The 17,881-nt window shown below is 36.3% G+C and overlaps 1 protein-coding gene across 1 annotated transcript; it reads left to right on the top strand.

Moving 5' to 3' along the window:
* Window positions 1-640: 640 nt before the first annotated feature.
* Window positions 641-1,846, top strand: LOC132038581 (uncharacterized). Its single transcript, XM_059429234.1, has one exon. It carries the CDS (start codon window positions 641-643, stop codon window positions 1,844-1,846), a length of 1,206 nt encoding a protein of 401 aa, XP_059285217.1.
* Window positions 1,847-17,881: the final 16,035 nt, after the last annotated feature.

Below are 17,881 nucleotides of genomic sequence, written 5' to 3'. Positions count from 1 at the left end.
TTAAAATAGCCGACCGGTGACCCTCTGTCGAACTCTCAACCACCTCCTATTTCTAATCAACCTACATCGGTGGAACACGTGGCAGGTAGTTCTTATGCTACTTCTCTATCAGAACCCCTAAATCCACCACTTTGAATCGAACAAAGCCAATTATTGGCAAGGAGAACTATACACAATGGTTTGCCTGCACTGCTGTTCAAGACACGAGATTACTATGGGAAGATGGTACACCCCTGCAGACGAACCACAGTTGGGCGGTTCCTGAAATCAAGACCCCAAATCGACGCGATTAGATCAAAATTCAATGAGAAATTCTCTCTGAAAGGAACTGTCAGGATAGGCGTTTTTGATAATTTCAATATTTTTCTGAATTTCAACAGTGATGATGATTATAACGTGATCCTCTATAAACGAGTCATCGACATTGATGGGTACCAAATTTGGCTTCAAAAATGGTCACCGAATTTTAAGCCGGAGGAAGATAGTCCTGTGGTGCTGCTACCAGGTTTGCCTTTCCATTTGCACTCATGGCATTTCATTAAGCAGATTACTGCTGAGGCGGGTATTCCTATTGAAATTGATTTAGCTACTAGAACTATGAATAGACCTAGTATGGCAAAAGCTAGAGTTGATTGACTTAATGAAACCTTTGGTTCATAGTGTGTGGGTTGGTATTGAAGATGAAAATGATCCAATTAGAGGTTTTATACAAAAATTAGAATATGAGTGCAAGATACTAGAAAAGAAAAAACAGAATGAAAGAAAGGAGGCTGAAAGAATCAAACAACATACTACTCCGAGGGAACCTGTTGAACATGATGTTTTAGAGCCTCAGAAAGACAAGAATAACAATAAAAAGGGGAATGAACAAAATGGAAAACAGGTTGAATTAAAAGAAGTGAATCCCAAGCAACAACCTGATCAAAGAGGTAGAGAGCTTCATAAAGACAAGTATGCTGATAAGTCATTGAGAGGTAAAAGTGCTCCACCAAAACAGATCAGAGGGAAAAGTGCACCCCTAAAGCAGACATTCAAACCAACTGGGGTAATATTTGGAGTGGACAAACCTCATCCTGCTAATTACATCAGTAAGGAGGACTCTAACATTGTAGGAGATGGAGGAAAAGGGACAGACAAGGATGATACTATGGACATGACTATGCAAGAGATAGAAAATGTCATAAATGAAAAAGAGGGTAATAAAAATCAGGACAAATGCAATGAAATAGTTGATACAGGCAAAGAGGACAATGAAATAGGAAATCAAGAAAACCAAATAGTGTCCTCTGAAGCTATTGAGACCATGGGAACTCCAAGTGAAATCACCAAAACAGTTACTTATAACATCAGAAACCCCAATGAGCTACAGGTGGTCATCAATCAAGAAGAATGGCAAACTGTTAGTAATAGGAAGAAAAGGAGATCACAAGAAAATGAAAGAAAGGACAGTGAGACAGGTGAACGAAGTAATGCAAAGGATCAAAACAAAGGAAAGGTTGATCCAAATCAGCAAGGCTTAACAGATAAGGACAAGGTGAGTGAAACAGATGATCAACAACAAAATGTTGGAAAAGGAAAAAATGAGAAAGAAAATCCTCCTGATGAATGGGCAGAAGCAGACTCGACTGAGGAAGACACTTCAGATGAGTCATCAGTAGGATCTATGGAAAAAGAGGAGGAACAACAAGGAACTTGTGCCAAGGAAAATAGCAATGGAAAAAAGATGATCAAGCAGAATGTTGAGACCAAAAATGATCCTAATCTTATGACAACAGACAGAATCTCAGGATCAACAAGCTCCTCTCACCAGGAGACAAAAGAAGAATCTACAAAAACTTTCCAATAAGAATCTTAATGAGTAAGGTTCTTAATTGGAATATCAGGGGCATGAAGTCCCAAGCAGCTACTGAAAGATTAAAAGGGCTAATCAGCCAGTATAAAATCTCTTTTGTTGCAATTCAGGAGCCTTTTATTAAAGAGGAAAAAATTGATAATTATAGACATTATTGGTATGCAAGGATGTTTTGTTAACACCAGCAGTAAAATCTGGATTTTTTGGAGTTCTGAGTTGAAATGTGATGTATATGCCAATGATGAGCAGATGCTTACATGCAAGATCCTTCATAACAAGATCAATTCTGAAGTTTATATATTTGTTGTCTATGCTAAAACTAGATCTGCTGGCAGAGTTCAATTGTGGGAGCATATAAGGGCTTTTGCATCTACTATTAACCATCCATGGATTGTTTGTGGTGACTTCAACTGCATTTTGGATCCACATGAGAAAATAGGTGGTTCATCCCATAAGCCGAGTAAAAGCATGGATTTTATTGAATGTTTAACTGACTGTGGGCTATTAGATATGGGGTACAATGGCAATGACTATAACTGGTGCAATGAAAGGAGGAAGGAGGATATAATATGGAAAAGATTGGACAGAATGGTTGCTAATGATGAATTAGGTTCCGCGTTTACCTCCATCTCTGTCCAACATTAGCTAGAGTGAGCTCTGATCATTGCCCTCTACTATAACTTTACAAGACCAAACTGTCAATTCTATTAGATACTTTAAGTTCTTGAATTTATGGGTTCATCAAGATAATTTCCAGGATATAGTAAAAGACCAATGGAACCAACATGTAGATGGTAATATTTTCTGGATAGTCCAACAAAAAATGAAAAGGGTGAGTAAGGCTCTAAGTGAATGGTCCAGGAATAAAATAGGTGACATCTTTATCAAGACTAATGAACTAGAGAAGCAGGTGATGGATTGTGAAGAAAAGTACATGAATTCCTTAGAGCAAAATGACAGAATGAGTATGAATAGAGCTAAAGCTGACCTGGTTTTACATCTCAAAGTTGTTGAGGCATATTGGAGACAAAAAGCTCATCTTAAGTGGCAACTAGAAGGTGATGAAAACATTAAATATTTTCACTCAGTAGTTAGAGGAAGGAGACACTATATGAAGATCCATAGAATCAAGAATGGGGATGATTGGCTAGAGGAGGAGGATGACGTTGCTAGAACTGCTGTGGAATTCTATCAGACCCTCTTTTCTCAAAGCCATACCTACATTGATCTGAGTATCCTAGATTGTATTCCCAAGTCTATTACTACTGAAAACAATCAGATGCTTATTGGTGATATATCCAATGATGAAGTCAAGGATGCTATATTTGACATTGACATCAACAGCTTTGCTGGTCCAGATGGGTTTTCAAGCTTGTTCTTTCAGAAATGTTGGGACACTATTGAACAAGATATGGTCAATTTGGTGAAAGCTGTTCTTGAAGGTCATCCTATGCCAAAATACTTCACTAGTACCTGTCTTGTGTTAATTCCCAAGGTGCATCATCCTCAAGAGTTTACTGAGTTTAGACCTATCAGTCTAAGCAATGTAACTCATAAACTTGTTTCCAAAATTTGGAACAACAGGATTTCCAAAGTACTCCCTAACATAATTTCTCAGAACCAAAGTGGCTTCATGAAAGGAAAGGCTATAGGGGGGAATGTATTACACACAGGAAATTGTGCATGAAATTAGAAAGCCTAACAATGGAGGAAATGTTGTGATCAAGTTGGATATGAACAAGGCCTATGACAGAATTTCATGGAATTTCATTTGTGCAGTAATAAGGAAAATGGGATTCTGTGAGCACTGGATTTTTATCATTTGGAACATGTTTTCCAATGCTTGGTACTCAGGCTGCATTAATGGGAAAAGGAAGGGGTTTTTTCAAATCTCAGAGAGGAGTTAAGCAGGGTGACCCTCTATCACCTGCTCTTTTCATCATTGCTGCTGAGATGCTCACTAGAAATCTTAACAAGCTTTATAAAGATCACAGATTCAATGGTTTTAGCATGCAAGGTAATGGACCTGCCATTAATCATATGTCTTATGCAGATGACATTATAATCTTTTCCTCTGGGAAAACTTACACCTTGAATAAGATCATGGAATGTCTTAGAGAGTATTAAGCAAATTCTGGTCAACTGATCAGTGAGCACAAAAGCTGCTTCTTAATGGATAGTGCCATTTCTACCAAGAGGATTAAAATTGTTGCTGATATATTGAAATTTCAGATAGCAGAGTTCCTTATTACCTACTTAGGATGTCCCATTTTTGTGGGAAGGGAAAAGATCCAGTATTTCAGTTTCATGGCCAGTAAAATTCTACAGAAACTTGACTCTTGGCAATGCAAAACTCTATCAAGTGGTGGAAAAATGATTCTCATCAAACATGTCTTATCTGCTATACCTGTTCATTTACTTTCTATTTGCATGCCCCCAAAAACTATTTTTAAACAAATTGAAAGTATTTTTTTCTAACTTTTTCTGGGGCCAGTGTGAAGGAAAGTACGAATACCATTGGTCAGCTTGGTCTAATTTTTGCTTTCCTACAGATGAGGGTGGCATTGGAGTAAGGTCACTTCAAGAGATGGCAGACTCCTTTTCAGCCAAACTCTGGTGGACATTCAGAACTTCTAACTCCCTATGGACCAAATTCATGAGGGCTAAGTACTCTATGAGAATTCATGCAATGGCTAAAAAGTGGAATTACTCACATTCTCATACATGGAGGAGGCTTATGAAAATCAGAGACAAAGTAGATCACTTGATCCACTGGACAATAAATAGAGGCAACTCTAATTTCTGGTGGGATAATTGGATGGGATCTGGCAAGTTGGCTCATCCAAGTGGCACTAACACTTCTATCAATATTATTCAAAAGAAATGGAATATTGATAAACTCCTCAAAATCATTCCTATGAACATAGTCAACAAGATTAGGGATGTGCATATTCATTCTCAAGAATTAAATGATACTCCTATTTGGAGTGTCACTAGTGATGGGAAATTTAGCTGCAAATCAGCCTGGAGAGCCATCAGCGATGCTCATCACACTTCCCTAGCCAATAAGAAGATGTGGCATAGTAAAATACCATTCAAAGTCTCCTTCTTCATGTGGAGACTGTTCAGGAATTGTGTGGCACTGGATGATAACCTTAAGAGAATTAAAATACAAATTACTTCAAAATGCTCTTGTTGCAAGTCTGGCAATCAGGAAACTCAGGAACATCTCTTCAACAAAAGCAGGATTGGCAATGAAGTATGGAGATATTTCAATCAGATGTTTGGCATAAAAGAAGGAAATGGAAGCATTACACAAAAGGTGCTGTCATGGTGGCTTGCTAAGGAGAAGAACTCCATCCATAACATGGTATTACAAATAATACCCTGCATCATCATTTGGCAGATATGGAAGGAAAGGTGTAAAAGCAGATATGAGAATGTTAATATGTCCAGATTCAGAATCATCAACAACATCTGTCAAGATGTTGTACTGATGGTGCATAAGCAGTTCAAGAAAATATCTCCTTTTATGGAATGGAAATGCTTCCTGGATATCATTGAAAATGCACAAGTTAGCTGTAAGATGGAATTTTCCTGCACTGGGAGCTTATAAGTTGAACTATGATGGGTGCTCAAAAGGAAATCCAGGCCCTAGTGGTGGTGGTGGTTTGATCAGAGATCACAGAGGAAACCTAGTTGTTGCATATGCTTCCAGTCTAGGCATTACTACTAACAATGTGGCTGAAGCATTAGCCATGAAAGCAGGGATTAAGTGGTGCATAGATAAGGGAATTAGCAATCTGGAAATTAAAAGTGACTCAAAGTTACTAGTGGATTAGATTACTAACAAGGCTAATCTTCCATGGAACTTGGTAAATACTATAGAGAAAATCCAGCACATGTTAGAGTCTTTCCAAGATAAGATCATCCAACACTGCTTCAGAGAATGTAATAGACCTGCGGATAATCTGGCAAACTGGGGCCTAACTTGTGGAGACACTGTTTGGATGAACAATTTCATGGAATTACCAAGAGACACAAGAGGACAGATCAAGATTGACAAATTGCAGCTGCCCTCTTTTAGGAATTCCATAATTAAAACTCCTTTTATGTGAATAGATCTATGTATAGGAATTACTTATTTGATGTCCCTTGATTACCTCTTGTTTTAACAGTGAAGATATGAGTCATATCCTCACTCTTAAACTCTAGAATTTTTTGAGAGCTTAGATGAAATCCTACTTTACATAGATGGAGGGTGTTCCATCATAGTAGGTACAGGGTATTGTAACCTTGTTGATCCCCTTTTTGCTGAATGAATAACATCCAAGTCAGGCTCCTAGACTGGAGATGACTTAAGAATTAAAAAATAATAAAAAAATAAAATAAAAAAGGCCCCAACAATCAACATCATAGGGGGAGCAAGCTATTTACCTTTCTCGAAAAGAAAAAAAATCATGCGGGAGCAAGTACATGATTTTCTTAATGTAATTAGAGGTCTAGTTAAGAAATAACAGTGGCTCATACAACATGAAAGCAAAAAGATACATGCATTAATGCAACACCAAGCCGCTCAGCCATGGTCATAAATTGAGGGTTTTGTAATGTTGCATCATAGAGTAATATTGTCGGCTATATCAAAGTTAGGGTCAACACTTTCTTCCACCGCCGCACCTTGAAAAGTTTTCTGAAGCTGCACGTATACAAACATTAGGAAATAAATGACTGTTTTGTCTAATGTGAAATCTTGTTTTGTCTAGTGTGAAATCTACTTTTAAAGGGTAAAAGCATTTCGCTAACTGTATGCTTGTTTGAAACTTTAATATCTTTCTAACTGCTTTACATGAATACGTCTATGAGTTCAGAATTTGTAACATAAAATATAGAAGTACCTTTGTTGTTTCCTCAATCTTTGTTGTAGTAACAAAATGAAGGCTTAATGCATATGTGGTTCCCTAAACTTGTCCTTTTTTTCCATTTTGGTATCTCAATTAAGTGTTGTTCCTACTGAACCCTTGAATTCGTCCTCGCCATGTGTCTATCAAACACAATCCTACATTCCTACTTACATAGTATTCCATCTTCAATGTAGCAACATGCTAATATATATTCTAATTTAATTAGGTCATCTTTTAGCTAAGATTAGCAGCAATTGCGAAAGGAAAAAAAAAAGTAGCTTTTAATTAAGCTAGCAGTGGAAGACAGAACAGCAGAAATCGACACATTCATGACCTAAAGAATAGCTTACCACATGTCTAAAATATCACTCCAGCTTCATTTCCTCAATTTAATTTCTGATTCTAATAATAAAAATTAGATTTAGGGGGTTTAGTAGACACACTTGATGATGAGTTAGGGGGGAGTTAAGCTATAAAAGCAATGTCACAAAAATAGATTGATGTACTTAGTAAAATGAAAAAATGTACAAGTTTAGGGGGCTGCATATGAATTAAGCCTAAAATGAATATGTCACAAAAAATAGATTCATGAAATACTTATAGTGAAGTGACTATGTTATCCTTAAAATCAAAAACTACCCCAAGTCATATATTAAACTACTGTTCATTGACAACAGCACACAATTTCACTGGCAATCTGTTCAACAACTTCTGCTTCCAATGCTGAAATAATGCACCCATACGCGTAACTGTGTGAGAAAGTATTATGTAAAAGTCATCATATATTCATATTTGAATGTTACATAAATCATGAATGTACAAGGATGTACCCGATGGTTCTCTTATTTATACATGTCTTAATTTTTTGCCGAAAGAACTTCAAGTTATCCTAATTCCATGGTCACCTTCTCAAAAAATTCGACCTTAGGCTCCCATCCTAGTATAAAATATGGAGTTGTAGTCCGAAGATTAATTAGAGAAGAATAAAGTAGATGCTACGTAAAGAAAACTGCAGAGAAGAATGAACAGGGAATACCTTTAATCGGAAAAGGGCCAAATATACCCATGAAAATCAAGATCTTTTAGACATTTTATTGGAAAATTTTAAAGAAAAATATATCCCCTTTTTTTTTTTTTTTTTTTTAAGTTATACTTTTTTTTTTTTTGGTCCAAATATACCCCAGTTTTTTTTTTTTTTTTAAAAAAAAAAACGGGTTTGAAAAATAAATTTTTTTAAAAGAAAATCATTTTTTATCTCGTTTTTTTTTTTTTTTTTGTTTTTGGTTCAAATATATCAATATTAAAAATAAAAATCATCCGTTAAGTTTGTCCATGAGATGAACATCCGGGGTGATAGGACCAAACGTAGCAAAAAACGCTACTAGCAGGAGGTAATGATGACATTTGATGAGGTGGATGCCACGTGGCATGCCACCTCGTTATCTTTGGGTCCAAATATACCCCTCACCCATTTTAGTTTGTCCCCTTCCTGACGAGGCTGCATGCCACCTCATCGCCCCCTCACCCATTTTATTCTTCTACCACTAAAATTACCTTCCTCTCCACCACCGTTAGCACCACTATAACCATCTCTATATCTAAAAAATAATGAGTTCGTACAGCTAAGACAAAGGAAAATTTAGTGCTACCTAAGATATCCACTATGAACAAGCTTTAACCCATACCCCTCAACATAATTGCAAGATATTAGTTCAATTTTAGTTTCTATTGAATCCATACGTTTAATTAAGAATTTGAATTTATAATTTAATTGGATAAAAAATTATTAGATTTAACTGGATCCAATCAATAAGGCTGCATCCATCCTCCACTTAATATAAACAGAATAGGAAAAAACATGAATGCATAAATAGAATAGGAAAAAACATGGGGAGGGCACTTCTGTTTTTTCATTTCCTCTAGTTCCCTTTTTCTTTTGGTCCATACTTTCCCCATCGGCCAACTACTGTTTTCCCCTCTATCCATTCCTATATCTTGATAAAATTTCATAAATGTGGTGCTTAAACCTAAATCGGATAGAACTTCTACAAAAACAGTTCACAATGTTTAGCGAAGCTATTCACAATAGCAAGTAAATGTTACTAGGCTTAAAAGTTTCATCTTTCAAGTTAGATAAATAAATAGGGGTGGTCATGGTGGCGGCCAACGATAATGGTGATAGAGGGGAAGAGAATTTTAGTGATGAAAGAATAAATAGAGGAAAGGGGTAAAATTGGTTAGGGGAAATGAGATGGCATGCCACGTGGCATCCACCTCATCAAATGTCAGTGCCATATAGGATTGAATGTCCACCTTGGACAAACTTAACGGAGGAGGGGTATATTTGAACCGATAGTATAACGGTAGGGGTATATTTGGACTCAAAGTATAACGAAGGGTATATATGACCCTTTTCTGATAGTACAGGGGTACATTTGGCCGTTTTCTGTACCTTAATTGTAGATTCAATAATTATTGCATTGAAAACCTGTAGGATGAAGGAAGACATATACTAACTGTAACCTTTTTGGATTTGGAGTGGTTGCTTAACGTTTTAGGGTATTTAGGTTTATAAGAGTGTTCCCATAATTTGACTTTTAGGTTAGGGCTTTCTTATTTTTAATATATAATTAAATAATAATTTGAAAAAAATAGTAAATAACAATTTTGTCTATTGCAAAGTCTTTTAATGAAGGGTAAAAGTGCAATTAATATTTCTAATACCCTTCGTGCTTATAATATAGTATAGATTAATCGATCAAATAGTATTAGTCATTATACAAGTTATCTAGTGGTATTTGAAAAGTAGCTTGTAAACAAAATCCTTTTTAAAAAAGGTCTACGTATATGCATTTGAACATTTTTGTGGGAGAGAGAGTAAATTCCTCTTATTTGTGTTTTAAATTGCATTTTATGAGTTGAGTTTCTCTTTTGGTTGTGTGGGCACATGAGAATTGAGTTGTGAATTTGTTTCATATTTCAATTGAGAGGAATGGACAAAATAAAGTTGATTTGTGATAATGAGACGAATTTTTGAAGCTTTAGTGTCATGAATGATTGCTACTTTGATTAACTTGGTGTTTAAGCACTTGAAATGAAATGAAATTTTTGAGAAGTTGTTGATGATTCATGTCTTGGATTAATTGTTGGTACCAATTAGAGGTGGCAAAATGGGTAAAAAATATGGTTATCCGCTCGATCCAACTCATTTAAATCGGGTCCAATATGAGTCAACCCATATTATCCACTTAAATAATGGGTAAATTAAAATGGATAAAACCCACAACTTATAGAGTGTGTTTGGAATGGAGGAAATGTTTTCCAATTTTTCGATGTTTGGTTCAAAATGTTTTAAAAAATATTTTCTCCGAGAAAACAAGTTCCGTAACCACCCCCTCCTACGCCCCCTCCCCCCCCACCAACCCCCACCACCTAACCACCCCTACACCCTCACTACCCCCACCCCACCCCACGCCCACTTAACCACCACCCTTCCTGTCTACTCCCCCACCACCCCGCACTCACTCCTCCCTCCCCGCCCTTATCACCACGCGCCTCCCTACCCCTATCACCACCCTTTGTCTCTCGACTTTGCAAAACTAAACATTTTGTGAAAGTAGTAACTTTCAAAAATAGCAACTTTAAAAAAATAATCACATTACAAAAGTATCCGCTTTTTCAAAATATTACTTGTGAAAAGTAGCTACTTTTCAAAAATAGTCATTTTGCAAAAGTAGCCACTTAAGAAAATAGTCACTTTTAGAAAATAGCCACTTTGTGAAAGTAGATACTTTTTAAAAATAGTCACTTTTTGAAAGTGGTCAATTTTCATAAATAGTGGTTTTGTGAAAGTAGTTGCTTTAAAAACTAACTACTTTGCAAAAGCAACCATTGCTTAAAATAGCTTCTTTGCGAAAGTATTAAAATAACCATTTTTGTAATGTGCCATTTCTAAGATAGTGGTCACTTTTGTAAAGTAACCATTTTTTCAAAGTGACACAAAAATGGCTACTTTTGTAAAGTGACCATTTTTTGAAAAATGACAAAAAAGTTGCTATTTTTGTAAATTTGAATTTTCGGTCGTTTTGCAAGAAATATATTTTTGCAAAAATAACCATTTTTATGACTTTTCAAAAATGGTCAATTTACAAAAATAACCATTTTTTGTGTCACTTTTAAAAAGTGGCTAGTTTACAAACATAGTCACTTTTTGGAGTTGTCTTCAAAGTGCAAAGTAGTCATATATGAAATAGACACATTGGGAGGGGAGTGGGTGACGGTTGGGTGGAGCAGTGGTGTGGGATGGGGTGGAGTTAGGGTGGGTAGGTGAAGATAAAGTGCGTTCGAGGGTGGTCGTTGGGTGGGGCTGGGATTTGGTTGGGGAGTGGGTGGTGGGGAGTGGGGTTGGGTGGATAGTTTCCAAAAAATATTTTCTTGGAGGTCGTGTCATTAAAAAGTTTCGGAGTTCTATTCTTCCCACAAATGTTGAGGCGCAACTATGTACTAGGGATTGGATTTGTGGACAAAATGGTAAATTAATCTTCTCTATATTGGCTACATGAAGCCAACATCTTTGAAGTAGCTTTGGATAATATGGATAAGATGGATATCCATATTATCCGTCGAGTAATCCATTTTTTAACCGTGTTAAATACGGGCGGGTCGGGTAATTGATCCGTTTTTGGTCAACCCATTTTTGACCCGGCCCACATCCGAATCGACCCGCCCGTTTGCCACCTCTAGTACCAATTAAAGTCATGTTTTTGTGCTTAAAGTGGACCTTTTTGACTTGATATAATATTGGTGCACTATTGAGTTGAGTCCTTTAAAGGGAATTGTAAGTTTTGATTTGCTTGAGGACAAACAAAAGGTTTAAGTTTGGGGGTTTGATAAGTTGGTATTTTACCAACATATCTCTTTTTTAATCTTAGATTTTTGCTATGTTTGATTGATAAAGTAGTGCATTTAATGTCGTTTACTTTTATTTTACAAGTTTATGTGATTTAGAAGTGATCGGGAGAGAAAACAAGCGAAACAAGTCAAAAGAGGCCAAATTGAAGAAAACAGAAAAGGTGGTTAAAAATGCAAAAACGGCTCAAATTTGCGAAACTGAAAGTTAGGGGCTTATTTTATCATATTTTGACTTTGGAAAATTGGGGAATTATAAGAGGAAGACTTAGGATGGAAAATTGGGGAATTATAAGAGGAAGACTTAGGAGAAATTTCTCGCATCTTTGGCCATATTTCCAAGCCCTGGAAGCTAGGGTTCTTCAACCAACACTTTGGAAGAGAAGATTGGAATACTTTAATGAGCAAACTCTTAACCCTTTCTTCAATTCCTTGTTATGTATTTCATATTTAAGTGGTGTTGTATTTTATTCTCTCACTTGAATCTTTTATGAGAATATTCATTATCAAGTGTTGAATTATATCTCTTGTTTTGCTTATGTATTGAATGATGTTTATTTCTATTGAAGTGGATCTTTATTTCTTTAATTAATCTTGTTATTTAATGTTTCTTAAGGGATTAGCTAACCGTAATACTCACCCATTTACTTCAATTTGAATTCACAAGAGGAAAATTGAGGTGGGAAAGATTAATTAACAAGGATTTGGGGCTTTAAACCTCATCTAATAACTTGAGCAAGGAATAGGAAAGTTAACTTGAGATTCAATTGGTAGTGCTTAATATCACACTCTAAAGGTTGGAAAAGTTTAGAGTGAAATTCACTGATTTGGTTGGAAGACTTTCAATGAGATTTTAGAAACCATTATCTATTGATGATATGATCCTAGAAAGCTCATGGATGATTATGAACCCCAAAACCCGTGCTAGAGATTTGGGTGTGCATTCCCATACCACACGCCCTTGGATGAAGAAGATAGGGCCTTTGGAGGCCATTGAAGAGCAAGCCACAAGGGTATGGATGATTGCTTGGAAAGGAATTGAAGATGAAGGACAAGCCACACAAAGTGGCTAGAATTGCAATTCATGGCTAAGGAGTGCAATTCATGGCTAGGAATACAACTCGTGGCTAGGAGTGCAAATTTGAGGCTAGGATTGTAATTCAAGTGAAGAAGGGCCCATGTTGGTTTATTTGTGCAAAGTCCACTTTTGGCCTTTGTTGTAATAAGAAAAACTATATAAACTTGTCTTAGGCTATTTTCATTATATAGTTTTGAATGATGTTGAGATGAATACTCTAAGTGAGTAATAGTTTGTTTGGTAGAATTAGGGTAGTGCTAATCTAGTGATTAGTGTTTAGTGATAGTTGATTATAGTGGATTCCATTATTGGCTATTGAACCCTTTTTCCATTGATTTCATATGAGAGTTGTTCATTTGTGGATTCATTTGATTGACTCTTAATTGAATTCAAATAGTATAGGTTCCTTGATTGAAATCCAATTGGGAAGGTTTGGGTTTAATATACCCAAGTTTGTCCATAGATTCATTATCAAGTGGGTATTGCTTCTATCTCTCTATTCTCATCCCAATTTCTTCACTTCTCATCTCTTGATTTTTATTCTATCTTAGTTTCCGCGTTTTGTAGTTGCATCTGTGTCTTCCACAAGCCAGATAGCATCATTTGGTATTAAGATCTTGGTAGAAGAATTGTTCCATCAATTCTTTGTCCTTGGTCTCCAAAAAAAAAAAAAAAAGTCAAAAAAATTCAAAAACCCAAAAATTTGTTGTTGTTTGGTGGATTTGAGGTTAGAATTGAGTTCCTTATAGTTGGAAACCTCTAAATCCGAAATTTGAAGTAGTTTTGACAAGAATTGAAGTATCACCATTTAAGACCTTCAAGATTTTTGAAGAACTCAAATTGATCTTGGTGATTAAAGGTGAAATTTTCTTCAATTGGTGTTGGGTTTTGTTCTCTTAGTTGAGGGGAGCTTAGATCCGAATTTTGGTGCAAAAACAAGTTGATTTGAAGGTGATTTGGAAATTAGGTGTTCTTCAAGTTCATAAGCATCTTCATAGTGAAGCAGAAGACCAAAAAGGGTGTTTGATCTAACGTCATCAAGTTAGAAAAGTTGAAAAGTGCTTGTGGGCAAAAAAGAAACAGAAAATCCAACCCTATTTTCTGGTTTTAAAAAACTCAACTGCCACGTCAACGCTGATGTCAGCGGCCTGACGCGCTTCTGCAGGCGCGTGGCCCACAGTTTTAGAGACTAGATTTTTCCAAAAGTCCCAAAAAAATTCTAAGTGTTAGCAGATTTTGGCCCAACTTTAGGGGGTATATCTTCATGTGTATAAGGAGTTGTGTGATCCATAGCCAAATTAAATTCAAGTTCAGCGAGTCTACTTTCCAAATCAACAAACCGTTAGTCAATCAGATATTTGTAAAAAAAGTTACGTACGTTTTAAAAAAACGCTGCAAGCAGCTCCGAATTTTCTAAGTGTTGGCCCAAAAACATCCCAAATTCTCTATGTTTGGCCAAGGTACATTTCACTTTTACGCTTATTTCTTTGATTCACTAAGCTAATGAACAACTAGTAATTGTTCCTACTTGGTTGTTAATTAGTTCTTGAGTACCATTTCATTCGTACCAATTCTTTCAAGCTTTATTCGTTTTAACTTCATTGCAATTTTATTGGCTCTTGTCCATTTGTTTTGGATTGTCCGTCATTCATTAAAAAAGAATCCATTCTTCCACAAAGCTTAGCAACCTTCTGAATTGATTTGGGATAAGATGTTCTTTACCAACTTTGGAAGAAGTACTAGGTTGAGTGGTAAGCTTTGAGTGCAAATACGAGTGACTTGAGGAATTTTTGCTACTAACGTGTTTGCTAGTTTTGCAGGTACAATGTTTAAGTTAGGGAATTTGGCGTTGCCTCCTTGTAGTATCGAGGCGTGCATGGCTCAACTTGGGCAAGAAAAAGAGAACCTATTTGTTGCAAATGTACAAAATTCCAATATGGAATTTCCAACCTTGACTCCAAAATTTAATAAAGAAGGTTACTGCGAATGGGAACACGAGTTGATGAGAGATTTTTGAATGTTACCACTACTTGAAAAAGAGAAAGTGAAGCTAGCTTCTAGCACCCTCAAAGGGATTTTTATAAAGCATTGGGAGCATGAGAAAGGAAGGGGGAACCCAATTGAGACTTGGAGTGCCTTAAAGGAATTTTGGAGGTGTCGCTTTGTCACTCCACATGGAAAGAAAAACGACACCAAGCACATTCCAAAAAGGCTAGGAGGAGAGAAATTCGCTCCTTGTGCAAACAAATGGAAGATTGATGTGACCCTTCGAAGGGCATTTTGGGGTCTCATTTCCTCTTCGAAGAACATAAGAGATACAAAATTGAGAGGAGTAACGGAGAGCCATGTGACAACTCTATAACGGAAAAAGGAGAGGTTGTGCGGAGTGACGTGAGGGAGTTGTCACAACATCATCCTAACCTTTTTAATTCTTCATCTTGTTGTGAAGACTTCAGAGGTACTCAAGGAGATAAATTACTAGAAGTCTTCGTGAAGAACTCTCGTACTTGAAAGAAAGAATGGAGGCAAGACCACCCCTCTAATTGGCCAAGTGAGCTTACCATTTGGTAGCTCAAGGTAAAGAAGATTCTTTGAATGCACATCAAGGTAAAGAAGCATTCTAATACTCACTTCTTTGAGTGATCTTGATGCCGATTTGAGTATAAAAGATAGCTTACCATGCATTGAGCTTAATGATTCTTTACCATGTGTTGAGCTTAATTGGTCTTTGATGAATATTGAAAATGTGGTTGATAGGGGTGTTCCAATACTAATTGATCCTATTGATAACCGAATTGAATCTTCTTGTGAGGCCAATTTGTGTCTACTTAGTGTTGACATTTGTGAATTGAATGTTAGTACATTCTCGTGTGATATGATAGGTCACACACTAGTTGATACTAGCGATAACCGAATTGATTCTTCTAGCAAGATCAATTTGAGTCCAACTAGTATGGGTACTTGTGTTGATCAACTTGCTTGTAATGTTAAACCACTATTTTGAGGAATTTTGTGTTGTGCTTAACGAACCTCAAATTAGTGATGATCTTGAAATAGTTGATAATGTGGAAGATTATGAATATGACACACCACCATTATTTGATACACATGAAGATGAGTCTCTTGATCTTACCTTATTAACATTTGATGACACTCAAGGTTATGATAGTGTTGTGTGTCATGTAGATAGTCATGAAACGGAAAGTGCTTTGAAAAATGATGTTTAATATTATGAGAGTAAATTCACCTGTTTTGAATCCTCATCATGTAGTGATTATTAATTTCCTCTTTAAAGATAATATCGTATTTGATGATGACATGGCAATTGAAAGTGAAGTGCCTAGTGGGATGTATTGTAGTGATGAAAGTGTAGCCAACTTTTGGGGACTATAAGGTGTTTGAAAATCACTATGGAATGATGACACTCTTCCCTTGTGGAGATTTTCCGTCGGGAATTATACTACATTTGTAGGGAAGAAATGCTTTGAAAAGGAAGGTGATGTTTGTATACAAATTGGTACTTCTTCCTTGTGTGCTCAAAAGTATAGTAGTATGCTTGATTGTATTCTTAAACCTTCTTGTAATACTATATATGAAGTCACCATAGATGAAGTTGTTTTAGGAGACACCTTTCTTTACTACTTGTTTTCTTATGATGACACTTATGCTTGTGTTATAGGTACATCTTATGTTCAGAGAGGTCTTATTGAGGTATATTATTGTTGTCATGATCGAGATGTGTGGGTATTCTTTCCTTTTGACCCCGGTGATGTCTTAAACTTGCGTGATTGCTCTTGTTTGAATAATAAGGATCACTTGCTCTCCATCCTTGCTAGGACCAATGTAGTCTTACATGCTTCGTATTTTGAATCCATTGGTTTCCCTACTATATACTTGTTTTATGATATTTGGAGGAATCAATTTTTGATGTCTCGTAGTGGAGATTTTGTTTGTAGTAATCATTGACCCGTGGTTGTACCACAAGTTTGCACATCCTTGACATGAGAATAAAATTATTGTCTTTTGTGGTAACCATCATGCTATGAGGACCATGTTTTCGTATATCTTTCCTTGGTTTTTGCAAGGTTCGGATTCGAGGACGAATCCTTTTGAAGAAGGGAGGATAATATGATCCTAGAAAGCTCATGGATGATTATGATGGCCAAAACCCGTGCTAGAGCTTTGGATGTGCATTCCCATACCACATGCCCTTGGATGAAGAAGATGGGGCCTTTGGAGGCCATTGAAGAGCAAGCCACAAGGGTGTGGATGATTGCTTGGAAGGGAATTGAAGATGAAGGCCAAGCCACACAAAGTGGCTAGAAGTGCAAACATGGCTAGAAGTGCAATTCATGGTTAAGGAGTGCAATTCATGGCTAGGAATAAAATTTGTGGCTAGGAGTGCAAATTTGAGGCTAGGATTGTAATTCAAGTGAAGAAGGGCCCATGTTGGTTTATTTGTGCAAAGGCCACTTTTGGCCTTTGTTGTAATAAGAAAAACTATATAAGCTTGCCTTAGGCAATTTTCATTCCTTAGTTTTGAATAATGTTGAGATGAATACTCTAAATGAGTAATAATTTGTTTGGTAGAATTAGGGTAGAGCTAATCTAGTGATTAGTGTTCAGTGATAGTTGATTATGGTGGATTCCATTGTTGGCTATTGAACCTTTTTCCATTGATTTCATATAAGAGTTATTCATTTGTGGATTCATTTGATTGACTCTTAATTGAATTCGAATAGTATAGGTTCCTTGATTGAAATCCAATTGGAAGGGTTTAGGTTTAATATACCCAAGTTTACCCATAGATTCATTACCAAGTGGGTCTTGCTTCTATCTCTCTATTCTCATCTCAATTTCTTCACTTCTCATCTCTTGATTTCTATTCTATCTTAGTTTCCGTGTTTTCGTAGTTGAACTGGTGTCTTCCACAAGCCGGATCGTATCATATTAACATAAACTCCTTCTTGGTTGTAAAATCGTGAAATACATGGGATTGTTGTGAGCAGTAATGTACGGTATATCCGTACTTGTGGCCATTAATCATTTTACTTGCTTTCTAGGTTAGTTTATCTTTGTTTGTATTTAAATCAAATATTGAAAAAGTGTATGGCTTAGCTTAGTTGGTATAAATCATTTACT

The sequence above is a fragment of the Lycium ferocissimum genome, chromosome 11 (genome assembly GCF_029784015.1).
Source record: "Lycium ferocissimum isolate CSIRO_LF1 chromosome 11, AGI_CSIRO_Lferr_CH_V1, whole genome shotgun sequence".
In the NCBI taxonomy this organism is placed as follows: Eukaryota; Viridiplantae; Streptophyta; class Magnoliopsida; order Solanales; family Solanaceae; genus Lycium; species Lycium ferocissimum.
Note: the sequence above shows the minus strand (reverse complement) of the source record. Positions and strands in the feature narration are given on the sequence as shown.